The sequence below is a fragment of the Pinus tabuliformis genome, chromosome 2_1 (genome assembly GCF_031772625.1).
Source record: "Pinus tabuliformis cultivar Carrire ecotype Pingquan chromosome 2_1, CPIR1, whole genome shotgun sequence".
NCBI classification, from domain to species: domain Eukaryota; kingdom Viridiplantae; phylum Streptophyta; class Pinopsida; order Pinales; family Pinaceae; genus Pinus; species Pinus tabuliformis.
In genome coordinates this window covers 859,127,576-859,149,267 of record NC_142299.1, presented here as the reverse complement: position 1 = coordinate 859,149,267, position 21,692 = coordinate 859,127,576, and the positions used below count along the sequence as shown (strand labels likewise).

The following is a 21,692-nucleotide window of genomic DNA, read 5'->3' as shown; positions in this document are numbered from 1 at the left end:
TGTGTGGAGCTAGATCTTAGCAAGGGTCTGCCAGATCAAATCAATCTCAAGATCAACGATTTTGTTTGGACCCAAAACCTGGACTACGAGAACACTGCCTTCCATTGCCGCCATTGTCACCTAACAGGGCACCTGCAGAATTCTTGCCCATCGCTCCCTGCAAAAGCGAAAAAGGGCAACATTGCAAAGTCCAAACCCAAACACTGGGCCCCTTGTCCTCCGCCGCCAGCAGTAAGCTCTGATTCCTCAAGCTCGGAAGATGAGGAGAGCGATGCAGAACCGGACCAGGCGCCTCAATCGATGGACCCGCCCACTGATACTCCTGCGCCCACCTCTGTCTCAGCAGTCTCTCAGAAACGCATCCATGAGACCTCCTCTTCTGAATCAGATAAGGAGATCCCCCTGTTGGAAAATTCCAGTCTTCAAGTTGTTATAGCTCATTCTCCCCAGGATGGCTGGATAAAAGTCAATAAAAAGAAAGGGAAAAAACATCGTGTTGAGAATTTTGCCCCTGTGGGGTAAAAGTCAGTTTTTGTTCTCAAGTCAACGGATGTAGCTCCTTGTATGGTTCATTCCTTTTCCGGGACCGAGGTTGATAGTTTCATCATTTCCGGTCGGCCGATTTCTTGTCTCTCTTGACTGTACTATATTTTACTCAATAGAAATAGTTTAATTTTACTGAGCAAAAAAAAAAATAACATAGCTATTGGATTTTGTATACTAGTTGAGTTTGCTTGACTAGAAGAGGGACTTTATTTACCAGTGACTGGTAATTTGGCTGTTTTATTTTCTCTATGATCTTCATATTTATTTACTAGAAAAGTGTTTGACGAAATTTCTGTCTACAAAGTGTTTGATAAAATGCTTAAATGGTAAGAAAGTCAAACTTACTAGTTTATTTCAGTAGGGGACATTACATATAATTGTGCTTACATCTTTTAGGGTATCACTAATTCTTGTTTTTATAGGAATGGCCTTCTCACTCCCACCTTGTATTGCCATTTATGTACTGAGTAGTTCCATTGACCTACCTTTGGTCATTTATTGGACATTAATAAACTTATCTAAATGGAACATTGTAATTTGTGCAGTTCATTGTTGTTTGGCAGTTCTATAGGATAAGGACTTTTCCTTGTGATACATTTCTTTATCTATGTTTTTATAATAGTGGTTTGTTTTATTTGGTTCAAATTGACATCTAGAACATGCAAAGCCACTCCTTGGTTGTCAACCGACTCAAAACCCATAGCTTCATATACTCCATGTTTGAGTTCTAGCAGTTCTTTTGGAGGTACTAGTGTTTAATTTCTTCTCCCTAATGGCAGTTATTGTCTTTAGTAATTGTTTAGAAATATTTGCATGTAACTTCTTTTAAGGTTTCTAGATACAGTTTTGGAAATCCATAGAAGAGGATTCCACTGTTCCTTATCCCACATCCTTGTTTTCTCTCAACCTTTAATTTTACCTTTTCTTTATACAATTATTTCCGAGTCTTTTCTATTTTTGTTGAAAGAGAACATCGGTTTGATAAAGTGTTAATATTGTGCAGGGACAAAATGTTCCTTTTAAACCCTTTTTGCATCGATACCATGTGCCTCACAAAGCCTCTAGCAGTACTTCTCCTCTTTGGTATGCCATCAAACAGGCATCTGCTCATATTATCATCTTGTCAAGCTACTCTCCATTTGGTAAGTTGATGTCTCTTATTTCAATGTGCATAATTTTACGCTCGCTAGGTTTTTCTTATCAATTTGAATGCTTTGGGATAGAAATTACTATTCGTTAAAGGGAAAAAGACAAGCACACACATCATATAATGTAGGAATTTTGATTAGTGGCTAAAACAATGAACTCTTATTTGTCCTACAACTTTACACATTATGAGTAGAGGGTTTTTCAGGTTCATTGAGTCCTTTTAGCTTCCTTTAAATCTCATCAGTACTTTCGATGTGATCTGAATGGACTCAAAATGATTTGAGTTATTTTAAATGGGAGAGCACATTTCCTCCTAGCAAAATAAATTTCCTTTCCATATTTGTCAAGTTGTAGCACTTTGGATTGACTTTTTCCAACTCATCAATGACTTTCATAATGAATGTAAGTCCACTTGAAGACATGTTTGGACGTGATAATGAGTCAAAAGTGTTTGAGGAACAATATGTGAGCATATGACTTAAAATATGGAAGAAAGAACAATCACATCATCATTCAAAGAAACACAGAAAGTGCCAACAAAGCGCTTTTGAAACTCATAGTCCATTTACACAAATAGTACATCATAAATGTGATAAAGAAACACTGAGTTATGATGCATAATATATGTGTTATCGGAAATATATTTTAGGCCTCACGTTTCTCCTATAAATGAAACAAGAAATGGTATTGCACCCACAATGGTGAATTTAATGCATTTCTTTTCATTCCAATTGTTCTCCACATTTATCAGTTCATTTCTGAACATTTGATTGGTGTTTCAGGGGCATTTCTTGGCTAAGATTCATATTTTATTGAGAAACCCATACATGCCCATCATTTTGGCCAAGAATAGACCCACAATTGTTCCTTGGATGATTTTCTAGCTGAAGAAAAGAAGAAAAACATAAAAAGATATTCTAAATATAACCCTAACACATCCACACTGAAAAGGAATTTTAACACTTTCGGTGTCATTTGTCACTAGCAAAAACTTGGACATTAATGTGTTGGAATTGTGGGTGAATCTGTGGAGAGAGATTTCAAATGTTTAAAGCTGTTGTTTGTTTTGAACTTTCAAGCTACTGTTTGGAGCTGGATGTACGTTCTAGGAACAAACTAGAGAGAATTCAGAGTTGTGGCTTGCTTGTTGAGGTTTTTTTTTTTTTTTGTATACTTTGATTCTTTGCTCATATTTTCAGATTTCTTCTATGCTCTTAGAAATATAATTAGCAAATGGAAATCAAAAAGACCCCTTCTACAACTTCACACAACAAACCTAAAATTACCCTTGCTGCCTTAGCGCATACACAAAACAAACATCTAAAAAAAATTTGGACACCAAGAGGATATTTGAGCAGAAGTTGTGTGCATTTGTTAAAACCATTCATTCACTCCAATGTCATGGGAATTGTTGCCTCAAAATCCTGTAACTCTTGTGAGGGTGACTCACAAGACAAGAGCTAGACGAAGTGACAACATTATGAGGTGTGCCCTGTTGATTTTGGGTAGCATTGGATGTGCTCTGGCTCCAAAATTTTGTGGAGGGGCTAGAATACATGAGATCTCCAGAACCCAGAAATCATTTGGAGAAATTCTGCCCGAATGAGGAGTTATTAAAATAATTCATATTTTTAATGGGTTCCTAAGTCTAAACTTAGGAAAATAAAAATATTAATGGGTATTAATAAGAATATGGGTGAGAAACTTCTAAGTGACGAGGATCATGTCTGTTTTAATCTTAGCCATTGATTAGGGACTTAATCTCCACTATTGATTCATCAACAAGAAATGTATAAGAAGAGGCTTGGGGGTCAGTTGGAGATATACTTGAGAGATCAATCAGTTCGATTTTTCTGGGGCGAGGTTTGTTGAGAAAATCGAACAAGTGATTTGTTGCAGTGAGAGGGGCAGTTTGGCAGAGGGACTTCAATCCAAGGCTGAGAATACATAGCAGAGAGGCAGAGAAGCACTAGGAGAGATAGTGCAGAAGAAGAGCTCTGATGCAGTGGAGGCTAAGAGCTCTCAGTGACACAGAGGGAGAGCTCTGTCGCAGTGACGCAGAGGGAGAGTTCTGACGTAGTGATGCAGTGGAGGCTAAGGGGTCTCAGTGATGCAACTCCTAGAGGAGGTGACGCAGTTCCAGCACAGAGCTTGGAGTAGCCATCACTGCCCAACACTAGGAACAATGTAGTCTCCTGTGCGGTTTGTTCATCTGTCTCTAGATAGAGGTACTTCTATCGGGTTTATTCTCTGTTGGATGAGTTGGATTTGGCACCCTAGTTTTATTCAGAAACCTACTTAATAATACAAACCCTCTATATGCTACACCAGTTTTCCTGCATTGGGTTTTTCCGGGCATGCTTGTCCAAAAATAATGGTGTCCCTTGTGTATTTGTCTCATTTCATTTCAGTTCATGGTCTCTATGTATGTGTAATCTGCAATAGTGTTTTCATTGCTATTTAAATAATTAAATAACTTGTTGAATGTAAAAACAAGTAGGAGATGGTAAACCAGTGATTGCAGTAGGATTTCTGATGTGTAGATTCAGAAATTTTCACATGGTATTAGAGCATTGCAGATCATAGGAGACTGAAGACACCAGCCGGGAGATCCAGAGAATTTGCTGCAGAGAGGCAGCTGTCCCAAGTGACAGCGCTGTTCCAGAGCCAAAGACGTAGAGGGAGAGTGACACAGTGCAAAAGAGGTGACGCAGAGGCTCACGCAGTGCCTGCGTCAGCATTTTGAGCTAGGTGAGGGTGACGCAATAGCTGGGAGGAGCCCATGCAGTAACTACGTCAGTTGTCTAGGCCAGCGCAGAAGAAGAGGGGCAGATCAGGCTCACGCAAAGCCACATCATCTTTCTGAACCAGGAAGGAGTGACGCAGTGGCCAGGAGGAGCTGATCTAGCTCACGCAGTGATTGTGTAGAGCCAGAGGAGCTCAGATTCTTCAGTTGTAGGGGTCAGGGGAGTAGAGTAGATTCGATCTGAGGAGTTGGTGGGACACTGTTGTTGTTGGTGCAGAATAGTGTCTGTGGAGACAGAGCTGAGGTAGAGGGAATCACTGCCTTGACATATTTCTAGCCAAAGAAATCTAGATCTGGGTTGCAGCAACAAAGGAGGATTGGAGAGGAGTGATTCGACATTTGGCCGAAGGATTTCCGTGAAGGAAATCAGGACTCAGAGGGAGTCTAGAGGAGCTTGTTCCTTAGAGGGTTTCTTGCGCCAAAGAAATCCAGATCCAAGTCTTGCTGGATTAGCAGCAGGAGAGGGAGAAGAGAACCTGTCCTATATTTGTTGAGCAAAGATGGCAGTTAATGGACTAAGGGATCAGGACAGATTGGATGGAGCTTCCAATTTTGTCATCTGGAAGGCCAGAATCCTAGTAGTCCTGGACAAGAATCACATTTTGGACTATGCCTTGAAAGTAGTTGCTGTTCTGGTCGACGTTGATACGTTAAAGAAGTACGGGGAGGCCCAAGTGAAGGCCAAGTGCATGATCCTAGATGGGGTCAAAGATCATGTAGTACCACACATTGCTGAGAAAGAAACAACAAGGGAGATGTGGGAGACGCTGACCACCTTGTACCAGGGCACTTCCATCCAGCGGAAGATGCTATTAGAAAATCAGCTGAGACAGTACCAGATGCAGAAGGGAGAAGAGATCAATCCCTTCCTCCTTAGGTTGCAAGGGATTAGAGACCAGTTGACTTCCGTGGGGTCTACACCAGATCCTGAGTTCATGGTCAGGACTGCCCTGAATGCAGTCACCGAGGACTGGGAGACATTTGTCCAAAGTATCTTGGGCAAAGCAACTCTCCCCAGTTGGGAGGAGATGTGGGCAGCTCTTCGAGAAGAAGAGATCAAGAGGTTGACCAAGGCAGGGGGTAACGACAAAGGAGCCTGGGTCAAGAAAGAGGAGGATGTAGCTCTCGCATCATCAGGACAGCAAGGGCAGCAGAAGTGGAAGAAGAAGGATATTTCCAAGGTCAGATGCTTCAAGTGTGGGGAACTTGGACATTATGCCACTCAGTGCCCCCGGAAGAAGGGCAAGGAGGAAGCTTCTGAATCGGAGGTTGCTCCAACGAAAGCTGACAAGGAAGGCAAGGGTGACGATTGTGCCATGAGTGTTCATGCACCTCTAGAGAAGAGGTGGGGCGACATGGAGTTGTAGTCGAGAGGACTGTACGCAGGCAGGATCCTTGAGGTGCCCAAACTCTTGGATCACATACGATTACAGGAGCCCTTAACGACAGTAGGAAAATGACGGGTGTCGGTTGGAGCGAGGTGTGATGGAGTGACAATGGCAGAGTTAAAGTGCCAAAGTTTGAGGCAGCGCAGTGGATGTTCTAGCAGTGGGAGAGGCACAAAGCAGTTTGCAGCAATAGAGGGTCAGCACAGATTAGCAGTAGAGGTAGCTTCAGCATCACGAGGCATCCAGACTGACCAACATGTCAGTTTTTGGGGGAAGTTTCAGTTGCTTACTTCTTAGCAATTGAGTTGCAATGCAGCAATTAGCAGTGGCAGTGCAATGGGCAGCATGAGGCAACATTTTGAGAGGGAGTTGCAGTACAGATGTAGCAGTGACAGTGGCAGAGTCTCGGGCAGTAGTACAGGAAGCAACAATGTAATGGATGAAGGGCATCAGGCCAAGCATCAGCAGCACAGAGGACCAATGTGGTGGATCAGTGTAGTACTTCTGTTGAGAAGTGTTACTATAGCACATTCCTCACTAAGAGGGAGTGTTGATTTTGGGTAGCATGGGATGTGCTCTAGCTTTGAAATTTTGTGGAGGGGCTAGAATACATGAGATCTCTAGAACCCATAAATCGTTTGGAGAGATTCCACCCAGATGAGGAGTTATTAAAATAATTAATATTTTTAATGGGTTCCTAAGTCTAAACTTAGCAAATAAAAATATTAATGGGTATTAATAAGAATATGGGTGAGAAACTTCTAAGTGACGGGGATCAAGTCTATTTTAATCTTAGCCGTTGATTAGGGACTTAATCTCGGCCATTGATTCATAAACAGGAAAAGTATAAGAGGAGCTTGAGGGTCAGTTCGGCAGAGGGACTTCAGTCCAAGGCCAAGAATACATAGCAGAGAGGCAGAGAAGCACCAGGAGAGACATCGCAGAGGGAGAGCTTTGATGTAGTGACGCAGTTGAGGCTAAGAGCTCTTAGTGACGTAGTGATGCAGGGACACAGAGGGAGAGCTCTGATGCAGTGACGTAGTGTCGTAGTGACGCAGAGGGAGAGCTCTGATGCAGTGACGCAGTGGAGGCTAAGGGGTCTCAGTGATGTAGTGACACAGTGTCACAGTGACGCAACTCCTAGAGGAGGTGACGCAGTTCCAGCGCAGAACTTGGAGCAACCATTGCTGCCCAGCACTGGGAACAGCACAGTCACATGTGGGGTTTGTTCATCTATCTCTGGATAGAGGTACTTCTTCCAGGTTTATTCTCTGTTGGGTGAGCCGGATTTGGCACCCTAGTTGTATTCAAAAATCTGCTTAATAATACAAACCCTCTATATGTTGCACCAGTTTTCTCGCATTGGGTTTTTTCCGGGGACGATTGTCCAAAAATAACGGTGTCCCTTGTGTATTTGTCTCATTTCATTTTAGTTCATGATCTATATGTATGTGTAGTCTGCAATAGTGTTTTCATTGCTATTTAAATAATTAAATAACTTGTTGAATGTAAAAACAACTAGGAGATGGTAAACCAGTGATTGCAGTAGGATTTCTAATATGTAGATTCAGAAATTTTCACATGCCCCACTGTCACCACAACCACTACTTCCTTCTCTTTTGTGGACATTAACCACTAGGGAGGCTTTCTTATTTTAGGTCACCTAGAGGATATATCAAGTACAAGGGTTAAGGTGACAAAATAGGCTTAAGGAGGACAACTCAACCTAACAACAGGGCTTTGCTAGCACTATAAGGCAATTCACATCCTCCAATAGGCCATGTTGACCACACTTTAATCAAAAGAAGTAGAATGCAAAGACTTTGAGATTGTTTTTTTAAAGTTCAAAATCATCAACGAGCACCATTGTATCATTGTAAACCCAATTTCCGCAAGTTATATTGTAAATGATGCTAGTATGACCATTTAATTATGTAACAACACCTAGGTAAGCCTTTGATTTTGGCAACGGATTTCATCCTAGGGATTTTTTTAACCTCACCGAATTATGTGTTTCTAAACATGGATAATCGACAGAGTTTTTCTTCTAGCCTCAACCACAAAGCTAGGGTGGAATCCCTTGACAAGTTCTTAGGTGAGTCCTAGTGTTATATTGAGTCTTTGTAAAAGTGTGGTTGGTAATAATTTAAGCACATTTGGCTAATTATTTTATTACAAATACACTTGATCTATACTATATCATATTGAGTCGCAAAATTGGGTAAATTATTGAGGGTCTGAGTGTAAATGTATTTTTCCCTTCTAAGGGTTGATTTTGTAATAATTTGATATAAAAAATATTTTAGTGCATGGTCCCTCATATTTAGACACCATGGCTAAAATATTTGAGGGTGGAAAAAATAATTAATTCCCTCTTGCGTTAATTAATTAATTTTTCTGGTAAAATTAAATTAAATCCTAAGCCAGAAAATTAATTAATTTTGAGTCAAAAATAATTATAGAGAAATTAATTTCTCTCCAAGTGGAAAATAATAAAAAAATTGTGAGTCAAAGAGAAGTCAACTTTTGGAGGTCTCCCACTAGGGGAAAAATGGATATTTTAAGAAAATTTTAGCCCTTCGATCTTGGTGGTTAAGTCAAAGTCAATTTTTTGAGGAAATTAATCCAAAATATTAATTTTTGGATTAATTAAAAGTGAGTTATAAGAAAAATTCGAATTTTTCCTCAAAATTAAAAACTCGACGGGGGAGATTAAAAGATCATCAAGCTATTTTCAAAGGTCGAGATTATTTTGATAGGGATCAAGGCAACTATCCATTATTTTCCACTAGGAGGGATTTCTATATAAACAAGTCATTTTGCTTCTATTGAATATATTTCGATGATGTAATTCTTGAATGGTGGTATTGAGCTGTTGTTCCGTTGGGAACATTTTGTATCATAATAGAAAGACTTTGGGGTTCAGTTCATGGTGTTTTTCTTTCACTAATCTGTGGTATGTGTTAGCTATGTGTGATCCTGCATTGTGTTGAATATTGCTAAATAGTTGTTATTTCATTTGTCGGTGATAAGAACATTTTATTGATACATGCTATTTGACGTGATGTGATTCACCATATGATCTAACAATTTTCTTTGAGAATATTATAGAGATTTATAGGTACGCTAGCCCTTGGGCTCACAGATTATGGGGAAGAGCTGACTATGTTTGGGCTCTGAGATTTCGTTATGGTATTTGATTTTGCAGGAGAGTTTTGGCCAATACTTATTTTTCAAAATTTGCTCATCCATTGTTATTTATCCAAAATTATTTCTCCAAATTTTTTTAAATTTGTAAATATTGTATATTTGTAAATAATTTGTAAATTATTTCTAACCCATTTGTTTTGCAGCACTTGGGGTTTTATTATTTTTGGGGTTTTATATTTTTGTATATATATTTTGGGTTTGACATTCTTTTATTCATTTGTGCAGGTGAACTTCAAGTTGATCAAGAGAATTTTTGTTGGGAGGTAGATCTAGGCCTAGGAAGGCAAGATCTAGCCCCCAAGCTCAATGTCCAGCCTGAAGAAGAAGTCGTCCACCCCTTTATGCAATAAATTTGTGGAGGAATTTTTGATTGCAGGGTTTCAAATATTTTTAGGCCCCAAGGCCTAACCGTCCAGCCTCTTTCTTTCTCGCTGTGAGTCCTAGAGGGGATTTTAGGCCCTTGACCTCCCTCGTCCTTGAGCCGCTGGCCCTTTAAGGGCTAGCCACAACCTTTAGAGGTCCTTCCAGGGCCTCAACTCCCTTGATTTGGCTAGCCGCAGGCTTGAAAAGGCCTCGCCCACCTTGGTTTCCCTTGGTCGTAGGCTTGAGGAGCCTTCTAAGGCCATCGACCCCCCTCTAGGCCTGTCGTCCAACCTCAAAAAGACCTTGGCCCTCCTTCCTCCTTGTCGTGGCATCTAAGAGGCCTTTCTCCCCCTAGACCATCCTTTTGGCATTAGTTGCAACCCTAGAAGGGATTTTCCTCTAGCCGCTGGCCCTTCTAGGGCCTCTCCTAGCCCAATGTCATCCTTTAAGGTTTTGACATCAGCTCTTGTGGGCTCATCTTGGGAACCCAATGGAGGAATGTGGACCCAGGTGGGAGAAATGGTGGATGGGGTAATAATGAATGGAAAGAGGGTAACCTAAGTGGATAAGGAAGCGGGACCACACTACCAAAATTGGGGTTTCCCATGAAATACCATCCCTGAAACCAAATGGTTAGTAAAAGAGATCCCACAGACTAGGATCCAAGGTTAATTCCTAAAGGGGTCTCGGGAACAGAAAGATGTTGGGAATCACGATTGCTGTTAGACCAAAACCTACAAGCGTTAGTCAACGATCGCATCGCTAGAGACAAGGATCCATGAGATGTGGTTAGTCCATGTCACAAAATACATGGTGAGCATTGGTTTATCCAATGTCCAACATTCTCCCCCCCCCCAAATGCGAGCTAGGTGTGTATCGAACTCATGAGCTACAGTCTGATACCACTTGTTGGGAATCACAATTGCCGTTAGACCAAAACCTGCAGGTGTTAGTCAACAATTTCATCGCCAGAGATAAGGATCCACGAGAGGTGGTTAGTCCATGTCACGAAACACATGGGGAGCATTGGTTTATCTAATGTCCAACAAAGCACAGACCTAACCCATTCTTTCCACCGAATTCCCCCATGAATCCATACCCAGAAGTGTCCATGATAAGCAATACTCAATTTCAAAATGACAAGGCATACCTTTGGATTCGGGAGGCCCACCTTCAAACATACGATCATGGCAGATGGGTGAGGGACCACATGGCTGGCTCAGGTGGCGAAAAAATGGCACAAGGCGCTGGCTGTCTGTTGAGGACCATCTTGGAGAATTTTTTCTCCTAGGGATACTAACCACAAAATGGTGGGTAATAGAGCCCTTCTATCTCCCTCTAGAAACTCGCACTTCTTTCCAGCTCCTTTTCCAGCCAGTAGACAATTTCACACTTTTCTAGCTTCTAGCTTCAGAGATCGAACTATGTGAGAGAGAATGAGATACTCCAAATGAATTCAAACTCCTTGTATTTATAGCCCTTCTGTGAGGTTGAATTACTTGACTTGAGGCCAAATTGATCTTCTTGAGGCCGACTTGGTGTGGAGGAGATTAAATTCATTTTTGACTCAAAAATAATTCTTTTTACATGATCCGAAAGCCCAAGAAGGGTCTCTTTAAATGTAAAATAACTTTAATGACTCAAAATAAATCCTAGAAGTCCTCAATGAGGACTTTGACCTAAAACATGATGACCCAAGCATGGAACCCATGCTTTTATAAGTCATCATAAAAAAAAAATATTTTCTTCATTCTTTTGATAAGTACATCTCAAATATATTTATGAAGACCGAACCTAGTTACAAATTTCAACTCTCCCTCTTAATTAGGGAGGTATTCATCAGTACAAGTACAAGGAAGATCTCAGAACACATGAACCATGAAGAATTTTAGGCACTGTAATGCCATGGACTAGATTCCTATCCAGGGCAATCTATCCAAGGTCTTCCAACAGTTTAGACGCCGCAATGCCATGGGATAGATTCCTGACTAGGGCAATCTATCCAGATGGGACTAAGATGGACTAAAGCTGTCAACCTCTCTAGGTACCATCAAGCTTACTTACTAACCATCAACCCAGGGATCTAGGTGCATATCCGAGGTCAGAGCTCCATGACCAATGCCACACTCCCTAGTTTGGGAACTAGACATCAACACAAAGTGTCGACCAAATGTCCTCCCAGGCAATGTCTCACACAAAGCCTCAACTTCCCAATTATTCTAATCAGTAGCAAATCCTTCCAAATCTCTCCCATTCAAACTGATCGACAACTCTAAGCATGTCAAAACATGCTATCAAACTTCTGAGAGATTTACCTGTACAAACACAACCCTAATCAGTAACAAACTTTCAAATGTACATAAATAGATACAAACCTCCGGGATCTTCCAAACAACTTGATGTTGCTTCTCAACTTTCCACAATAGGACTTAGAGCTTTCCCAATGAATTTTTGACAGAAGATTCCTCAACCATGTAGCTTCCTTTCCTACTTCTCAATGCAACAACATATTTCATAAATTGATCCAGCTTATTCTTATCTCAACAGCCTTCAAAATGCATTCTCCAATGTTCTATCGATGTGTCCATCATGACTATGATATGACCTCCCTCTCAACGTGGGAGATTCCATTCAATCATGCTCCCTCTCAATCTAGGGAGATTTCTTTCATTCAAGCTCCCTCTTAATCCAGGAGATTTCTTTCATTCAAGCTCCCTCTTAATCTAGGGAGATTTCTTTCATTCAGGCTCCCTCTTAACCTAGGGAGATTTCATCTAGACTCCCTCTTAATTTAGGGAGTTCTACTTCTTTTCTATGACATCGGAAAATCTTTCATGGCTTCCATTATTCTCATCAGAGTTTATCATGATCATCATCATTCACATCATGCATCACATCAACTTTATTTTATGAGCATCTTCACCATCTTTGAAGATTATGTACCTACACAACTTAGATAGCAAGTACAACCAAATCTATAGAAGCATGAAGTTAGCCATATCAAAACCACAGAAACATTCAACTTTATATATCAGATACCCAAACTTAATTACAAAAAAGGAGACATACTCTTCAACTTCTTACTAGGGCTTTTGTCATAAATACTAGACTACTCCATTAAGGCTTTGAGCATTTCATAACCACTTTCATTACATCTATGGCTTCAAAGTTTCTTCTAGAGTTATGACATACCCTACTACATCACCCTAGAAACAATTTAGACAAATATAGATCTACAATGTATCTAACAACTTTTAGAATTCATATGTTAGACTTCTTACTAGGATTTCACACAAACCCTAGATTTCATGAGATTCAACAATCAAAACCAATCATAACTCAACATGACTAGCTTCCATGTAGATTTTCTCAATCAAACATCAATCACAACTAAAACTCAAATTTCAACAATCTTACACAAATCTCAAATTATCACATTGTCATCATACATAAGAGATTTTCACTTCTATTAAGGTTTAACTCAAAAACCCTAGAATTCACAAATACTAACAAATTTCAACTAGGGCTTAGTTCCAAACAATAGGAGTCATGACCATCAACAATTAGGTCAACTCATATATCTAGGATTCCATCATCATGCACAAGCATATCACAACATGTGTTAGTCAAACCCAACTACACAAATATCAATAAGAGTTAGACATATAACAAACTTGATTAGACTAGGGTTTGATTGGACAAACACACATACACCAAGGATTTCATTTCTAGGGCATTATAAGGGTCTTGCTTATACACTCTACCAAACCCTAATGATTTAGGGTTTGAACACAAAATATAGCAAATGCTAAATTACCAATTCTTCAAAGATTCGTGATTTCATACATTATCATTCAACCCTAACAAGTTAGGGTTTCCTTAACCATACTAAAACCCCAAACAAGACATCATCAAAGCATCAATCAGTTACTTTAAACTTCATTAAAACATCAAACATTTTCTTTCAACACAAACCCTAAGAAGATTAGGGTTTCACACATAATCATTGACATACCCTTAAGTTAGGGTTTTCACAATGAACCTTTTTAGGGTTCCATAAGAGCAATCAAAGATATGAGGGTAGATTTATCTAATGATGAATCACCCAATCAAGAATCTTTAAGATTTAGGAAAGCTAGGCACAAAGATGTTAGTAATAGCTTATCAAGAATGAATATGGAGAGAGAAAAACTTGTAATTCAAAACATACCTCATGTCTCTTAACAAACCTTGTACTTCCAATGCTTTGTTTTGTGAGACCTTCCTTGAGTCTTTAACAAGTTTTCCTAGACAAGGAAATAAGAGGAGACATGTAATTAGTATTTAATGCAAACAAAACCAGATTAGTAAGGAAAACTAAATTGAAAATGGTAATAGGATACTTATATTTGGAGGTTGATGAGGGCTCCCTCCAAGCTTGAGGGATACCTATAACCTTAGGAACAAATAAAAATGTTTTTCCAAAATGTTAAACCTACAAAACTAGAAATAAAAAAGAAATAACAAAAGCTTAGATCAAAGGACTTAGTAGTGTAAGTCCCCTAAATCCAATTCTACGGCCTTAGTCTTCTTTGGAGATCCTTCTTCAGCTACATTGGCGTGATCCCGACTTCTTTTCTTGTTCTTCAGATTGTCGGGGTAGTCACTTCCATAGTGACCCATCTTGTGGCATTGGTAGCATTCTATCTTAGACATATCAACCTTCTTTCTTGGTCCTCTTGACTTCTTGTAGTGTCCTTCTTGTGAGAGGCAGAGTATGCATTTGACAACTTTTCTTCTTCGTTGTTGGATACTAATGAATAATGAAATTCTCATTTCTTCTTGGGTGTAGGCATTTCATAGTTGTTCAAAGGTGGGAGCTTCTTTCCAACTATTGAGACCTAAAGCAAAAGAACTCCAAGTAGGTGGTAATCCCAATAGTGCAGTGATTACTAGCTCCTTCTCCGGTACTATTTCATCTATGGCTTGAAGTTCATCTCTAATCCTTGATATCCTTACAAAGAAGGAAGCCATTGTATCATCCTTTGTCATCTTTGCAGTCCTTAACTCATTCTTCAAGCTTACTACTTGACCAAGATTTTTGATAGTGAATGATTTTGTCAATGCCTCATACATATCTTGAGTGTGCTCTATATTGGAAATGTATGGGACAAGATTGTCCTTAATGCTTTTTACCATTAGAGTCATAGCCAATATTTCCAATTCCCTATGCTTTGCTTTGTCTGCATCACTAGATTCTTCAGTAGGTTTCTTCACCTTCCCTCTAACCACATCTAAGACCTTGTTCTTTTCAAGAATGAGGTCATTCCTCTTCTTCCAAGATCTATAGTTTGATGCTCCTTCCAACTTGTTCTTACTCTTTAATGTGTTAGACATTGTCCTTGAAGTGAGCTTCTTTTCTTATAAGAGCTCTTTATATGATCCCTAGATCAATCCTTTAGTAGATACTCAAGACTGCCTTTTTCCTTCTTCACCTTAGCTCTAATACCATGTTAGAAAATCCAAAAGGCAGAAAGATTTCCTAATATAGATAAGTACTTGTGATTCTTTTATCTTTTAGTTCATCAAGCAATTACCAAAACAATAACACAAGGACAACAGATGTAGGCAGACGGCCAGGGAAAAACCTCTATCTAGGGGACAATCTAGTCAACAATTCTTCCTTCAATAGATTCTCTAGATAATCCAAGACTCTAGACCCAGACAAAGATTCCCTCTACACCAAGTCAACCCTTAATCCTTCTTTCAAATGACAACCCTTCATAAGCAACTTCGACCTGACAGCATCAGTAACAGTCGATCCAATGGCAGCTTCGACCCAGCAGTAGCTTCGACCAAACTTGGAGAACTTCGATCTCCCTTGTTAGACCTTGGAATTGAGTGAGATTTGTACCAAAATTTCGATTTTGAGGCCTTCTATCTTCCTCTAGAAATTCACACTTCTTTCTAGCTCCTTTTCCATCCCTTAGACAATTTCACACTTACAGCTTCAGAGATTGAACTATGTGAGAGAGATTGAGATGCTCCAAATGAATTCGAACTCCTTGTATTTATAACTCTTATTTGAGGTCAAACTACTTGACTTGAGGCTGACTTGGTGTAGAGGAGACTAAATTCATTTTTGACTAAAAAATAATTCTTTTTACATGATCCGAAAGCCCAAGAAGGGTCTCTTTAAATGTACAATGACTTTAATGACTTAGAATAAATCCTAGAAGTCCTCAATAGGGACTTTGACCTAAAACATGATGCAGAAGACCCAAGCATGAAACCCATGCTTTAATAAATCATAATAATAATAAAAATATTTTCTTCATACTTTTGATAAGTACTCTCAAATATATTTATGAAGACCAAATCTAGTTACAAATTTCAACACATCTTGGATTTGATCTTTCTTCTTGTGTGAAAGGTTGGAGAACTTGGTTCTCTACTCCATTGGTAGCCCCAGGATAGAAACCCTCGGGTGACTTAGTGGGATTGGGCGAGTACCCATCTCCCCTCGGTGAATTCATCTAGAATTCACAAGAGAGCTTAGCAGTGCAGTTCATGTCAGTTTGGAGGGTTAGTGCAGCTCAACAGATTATCTTGGAGGCCAACTTCTAGTTTCAACTATTCTCAGCTTATCTGCATATAACCTTGTTTCGTATAATAATAAAGTTGAGATTGTTTTCCAATTTACTGTACTTGTTTGCCGCATGATGATTGCTTTATTTTACATGTCAATTTTTTGTAAAATTTATGAGAATTTGGTTGTGAAGATTTTGTTTGAGAGGCATTTCGGGAAAATACCTGTAATTTCCCATTTGGAATATTACAAGAGATGAGACAAAGTGTTGCGAATGGTTCTACCAACAGTAATAGCAAGGGACCAAAGGAGGAGGATGAGAAAAACGTAGTCCTTGCGGGAAAGGGGAAGGCGAAGAAAGGTCCTAGTCAGGGACAAGGATCAGGAGGAGGCGAGAGAAACAAGAAAGATTTGTCAAAGATAAGTGATTCAGGTGTGGTGAGTATGGCCACTACGTTACCCAGTGTACTCAGAGAAAGGAGGACAAGAAGCAACAGGAGTAGACAATAGTGTCAATAAAGATTGATGAACTAACCACTAGATTGGAGGAGTTTGCATTGATAGCAACAGTTCCTCTAGGAGGAGGAGAAGCTTGATACCTATGCATATTTTTAGTTTTTGAAGCATCAGATGGGGTTCTAGTCTCGACAGTTGTCAGAGAGGCTAAGAAACAATAGGACTCCAAAACCCAGAAAAGGTTTTAGGAAAATCCACCTATAAATGCCTTAATTAAGTTAATTAATTAGTAATTAAATTTTTCTTAAGTCTAACTTAGGGAAAATGATTAATTAACAACAATTAATTGAGGAAGGTGAGGTTTCTCTAGAAACTCACAAGGATCAACTAGGAAATAATCTCAGCCATTGATTAAGTTTTAATCTTGGCCATTGGAGTTCCATCTGGATATTATAAGGCGAGGTCAATGGGTAGATAGAGGAACACATTTGAGATTGATTTCCTTCGGCAGTTCAATTTCTTAGAAAGCAACAACATTTTGCCGCAATAGTTCGAGCTAGAAGGGACATAGATACAAAGAGGGGCAGAGATTGAGTCCGGAGGAAGTTTTCCAGTTCCGGAGAGTAGCTTGCAGAGAGGCAGAGATATCCATAGAGAGGATGATGCAAGGGCTATGTAGTAGCCTCTAGAGGGAAATTCGATCTTGCTGGAGAGAATCTTGTTTTCAGTTCTAGAGGGCGGAAAGATTTTCCAGAGTGTCGGAGAGACATTTTCTTAGTCAGCAGCAAACATGACAACATGAGTAGCAATTGTTCTAGGCAGTGCATTTGGTAGGCTGCGTAGAGGTGACGCAAGGTCTGTGCAAGCCAGTTTGGATGACTCACTTGGAGCTGACAGTTAGAGCCCAGATTGCTTGTGGGGTGAGGAAAATTCCTCATAATATTTTTGCCAGTATTTTTCTCTGTAGGATTGCTAGATTTCGACATCCAGTTGTACTCAGAATTTCTCATTGCTGCTTAATAATAAAAACCCTCAGCTGCTACACCAGTTTTCCCACATTGGGTTTTTCCGGGGACTTTTGTCTAAAAACAATAGTGTTATATTTCTGTGTGTGCCACTATTTTTTGCAGTTTCCAGTTTATTTTCTGCGTTATTTATTTTGGTGAAAATTGCAGTTGTGAATTATTTGTTGTTTGCCATAGAAAATACTCTGTTAATTAATTTACAGTTAGAAGAATAATTTCCAGTTGCTGCAATAGTTGAAAATTTCACACATATCAAGTTGGGCAAGCCCAACGCAGATGCAACAAGGAGATTAGTTAAATTAATTCCAGATTGTTGCAGTAGGACCATCACCTTTGCTACAGGGGCCCACAGTATTCAGTAGCAAGATTAAGCGTTAGTAGAACTAGTTGTAGCCAGATGCATTTGATAGACAGTTGTAGTGACACAGGTAGTGCGAATTACAGGTGGAGTTCCAACAAGCAAATTCCCGACATAAAGCTATGTAGTCCGATATCTAGTGCAGGAGGACATTGCGAGTTGCCAGGAGGGAGCAAAGAGATTACCATGGGAAATCGAGACTCATAGGGAGTCTAGCTTTAGAGGGAGTAGCCCTATGGTGTTGATTTGGTAGCTCAATGACAAATTCCAGTCATTTGACTAGATTCCTCTTTCGAGAGGAACAATTTGACCTCTGAAGCACTTGATTTGGACAAGGGAAAGTGTATTTTTGAAGTGATGCCCACAATGACACATTTGATTAGGTCGGCCCGTAAAGGAAATTTGACACCCTTGGAAGCCTATGAATACAATTCAAGTTACCCTCATTTAGACATCATCATTAAGCATCTTCTTTTTCTCTCTTCTTTGGTTTGGTTTGCACGGGTCTGAAGTAGGTTTGTGGAATTTGGTTCGTATAGGTTTGAAATTTTAGGATCTGAAGCTCGCACGTGTGATTAGGGTTTTTGATTTCCAGCCACAGGGTTGACACAAGAATTTTTCGGCTATAAACCCATGCATACAGGCCTATTTGTATGGTCGGAAAGCTTCAACTGCACGCATGACTCTCCCTCCGTGCAACTGGGACTTAGGGTTTCATTTTTACAAGTGACCGCAGTTGACCACAGTTGATCGTAGATTGGGAAAGTTAACTCTGATCAATATTGTTGCTAGGATCATATTTTTGGATATTGTTTGGTGGAATTTTTGATGGATAGTTTTGTATTGGCTCATTGTACTCTCTGTTGAACATTTTATGACAATCTAATAAAAGAAGAATTTCAAAGGGTTTTCCCCCTTGTGGGGTTTTTCCCTGGTCTTTGACCAAATCTATGTCTCTTGTTGATGTTATTGATTGTCTCCTATTGTCATTGCATTATTGTTCTATCTTTAGTTACTATTGATTGATGAAAATAATTAATTTCTATTGAAAAGATTGCTAATTGAAGAATTGAATTGGGCTAAAGTAATTGAAATAGAATAAAGCAATGTAAAAATTAACATGGGATCAAAGCCAAGATGAAGGGCAAGCCCAAAGGAGACGAGTTGAAGCAATCATCTCTGAAAAAGTTGAAGGAGCCTATCTAATCAAGTCAAGATGTCTACTTCTTACTTCAAGGAAAATGAGAAGCTGGGTGACTCATCTAACTTTACTGCTTGGAAAATCAGGTTGGAAATCATAGCTGATGACAATGATGTTTGGGAATATATTCAAGGAAAAGTACTCGAGCCTTCAGAGAATGTTTCCACTGCTGCCAAGAACAAGTACAAGAAAGGTGAGTTAAAAGCAAAAAAAATTATCACTGATAGTTTACAAGATCATTTACTTGCATATGTTGGAAATTTGAAGAAGTCTAAGGATATGTATGATAAGCTAGCTGGCATGTATGAAGTCAACAATTTGAATGAAATCATCTCCTTGAAAGATCAACTCAAAGATATGAAGATGAAGAAAGGAGAGTTTGTGCAATCCTACATTATGAGGATATCTCATCTTAGAGTGGCAGATCGATTTGGCTGAGTAGGGGTCGATTCAGCTTCCAGATGTCGGGAAAATTTTCTAGAGGGCCGAAGGATCACTTCCAACAGCTGCAGCAGTAGGCAGAACGTCTGACTCAGAGGAAGATTCCGAGAGTGCGAGTTACAAGCTGCACAACATCTGTGCAGAGGTCTGCTCAGGGGTCTTGGACGACCAGTTTTTTTGAGTGGTGTTGTGCCGGGATTGCCCGTGGAGGGAGAAATTCCTTCAATAATTTTGCCAGATATTCTTGATGAGGGTTGCCAGTTTTAGGCATCCAGATTGTATTCAAATTCTTCACGGCTTCATAATAATAAAACCCTCATCTGTTGCATCGATTTCCCTGCATTGGGTTTTTTCGGGGACATTTTCGAAAAATAACTATGTCAAATTTTTGTGTGTGCACTCTATATTTCTCAGTTTCCAATATTGTATTTTCTGCAGTGTTTTTATGGTGAAAATTGCAGTTGTGAACTTATTCGTTATTTTCCATAACAAATAAAATGCACTTAATTTTTAACCAATCAGAAGAATAATTTCCAGTTGCTACAATAGATTAGAAAATTTCATTTTTCACTGCCAATGTGAAGGATCAGAGCTGCGTTAATACACTTTTTGTTACTGTTGTTATATATTGCTGCATTTGTTCAACATTTTTGGATTGGCATCTAGTTATGCCCATGAAACTATGAGGAGATAGGATTGATGTTGGATTATAAAGCTTGAATCACTCAGTAGTCAATAAGTTTCCTGGCAAGTTATCAGAGAAGCTACCAATAATGACTTGGGTATACATTTTCACTCGTATTGAGTTGTGAACTCTTTGTTTTCTTCCTTACAGGATAAATGGTGTAGGAAAATACCGTTATCAAGGATGGTGCCTTATTCAAATTATGTCTTTGTTTTAGCCTCTGCATTGCCGTTGACATTTTTCCTATCCTACAACATATCTTGAATTATGTTTGAGCTTCATTTTCTGTCATGTGAAAAATATCTGGGATGTTGTTCTGAAATGCTTGATAATTTTTACATAGTACTTAATTGTTCTGAAAGAAAAATTATCAAGAGACAAACTCATGTAATGTTGCTTCAAGGAAAGTAAACAAATATATGAGAATGAGAATAGAAATAAAATTTAATATCAAATCTCTAAAAGAATGCCAGCCATCTTGTGCTATTTTTTTGTAAGTGAGAGTGGAGTTGGTATTATGACTGCTCTGTAGTTTACGCTTATGACTTGTGGGTACATTTTCAAACAGTAAAATATACACCTCAATGGACTTGGCTACGGAGAGAGCTAAAACGCGTTGACAGGAAGAAAACACCATGGCTTTTAGTTCTCATGCATTCTCCTATGTACAACAGCAATAGTTACCACTACATGGAAGGAGAAAGTATGCGTGTTGTATTTGAGCCATGGTTTGTCAAATACAAAGTTGATGTTGTGTTTGCTGGTCATGTTCATGCATATGAGCGATCGGTAAGATTCTGTTATGTTCTTGCACCTATGCATTTACCCTATTAGTAATTGATTTTTCATTTCATCACGCGAATTATGTATATGAGCAAAAGTTAATGAAAAAATGTTATCTTTCACAGAGCAAGGACCCCACAAATGCTAGTACCTATAAGAAAACCTCTGAAAAACCTGGGTTAATAATTTTTTATATATTTCGAGAAATTACTAAACTAGAGATACTATGTTTGCATTCTCTGTGTTCTCTGTTTTGTGCAAAGAGGAACACAACATAACATAGATGAATCATTAGCTCAATATTTCTTAAAGAAGGGCAATATAAGAGATGAAAGGAAACAAAATTCCAGTGAAAACATGTAACTGCATTATTGTTTCCTGAAGTAACGAAATTATATTCTGAGTCAAGTAACTAGGAACAGTATGAGGTCCTGTTCTCCCTAAAGTTCAATAACTTTAGTTAGGTTTAGAAGGGAGCCTTTGTTTATATATATATACACTAAATGTTTTTTCATCCAATCCCTTATCTTTTGTGACAATGTCCTAAAGCACAAGCAAGGCCTTGGAGGAACTAAGAGAGGCTACCCACTGTCACCATAGTAACGCCGTCTTTCACTTCAGGCCTTTTCTCCTTTGGCACAAGAGGAGTATCCCTAAGATAAGATTGCCAAGGATATACAATGGAAGCTCAAAATGGAATGAAGAGTTGGTCT

General features: G+C 39.2%; 1 protein-coding gene across 1 annotated transcript in view; it reads left to right on the top strand.

Moving 5' to 3' along the window:
- LOC149203392 (phosphoenolpyruvate phosphatase-like) overlaps positions 1-21,030 on the top strand; it is a 317,110-nt gene extending 296,080 nt beyond the window's left edge. Inside the window, exons 6-7 of the mRNA XM_089401855.1 lie at positions 1,550-1,688; positions 20,765-21,030. Of these exons, the coding sequence (XP_089257981.1) occupies positions 1,550-1,688; positions 20,765-21,030 (405 nt within the window). The remainder of the gene's footprint in view (positions 1-1,549; positions 1,689-20,764) is intronic.
- The last annotated feature ends 662 nt before the right edge of the window (positions 21,031-21,692 follow it).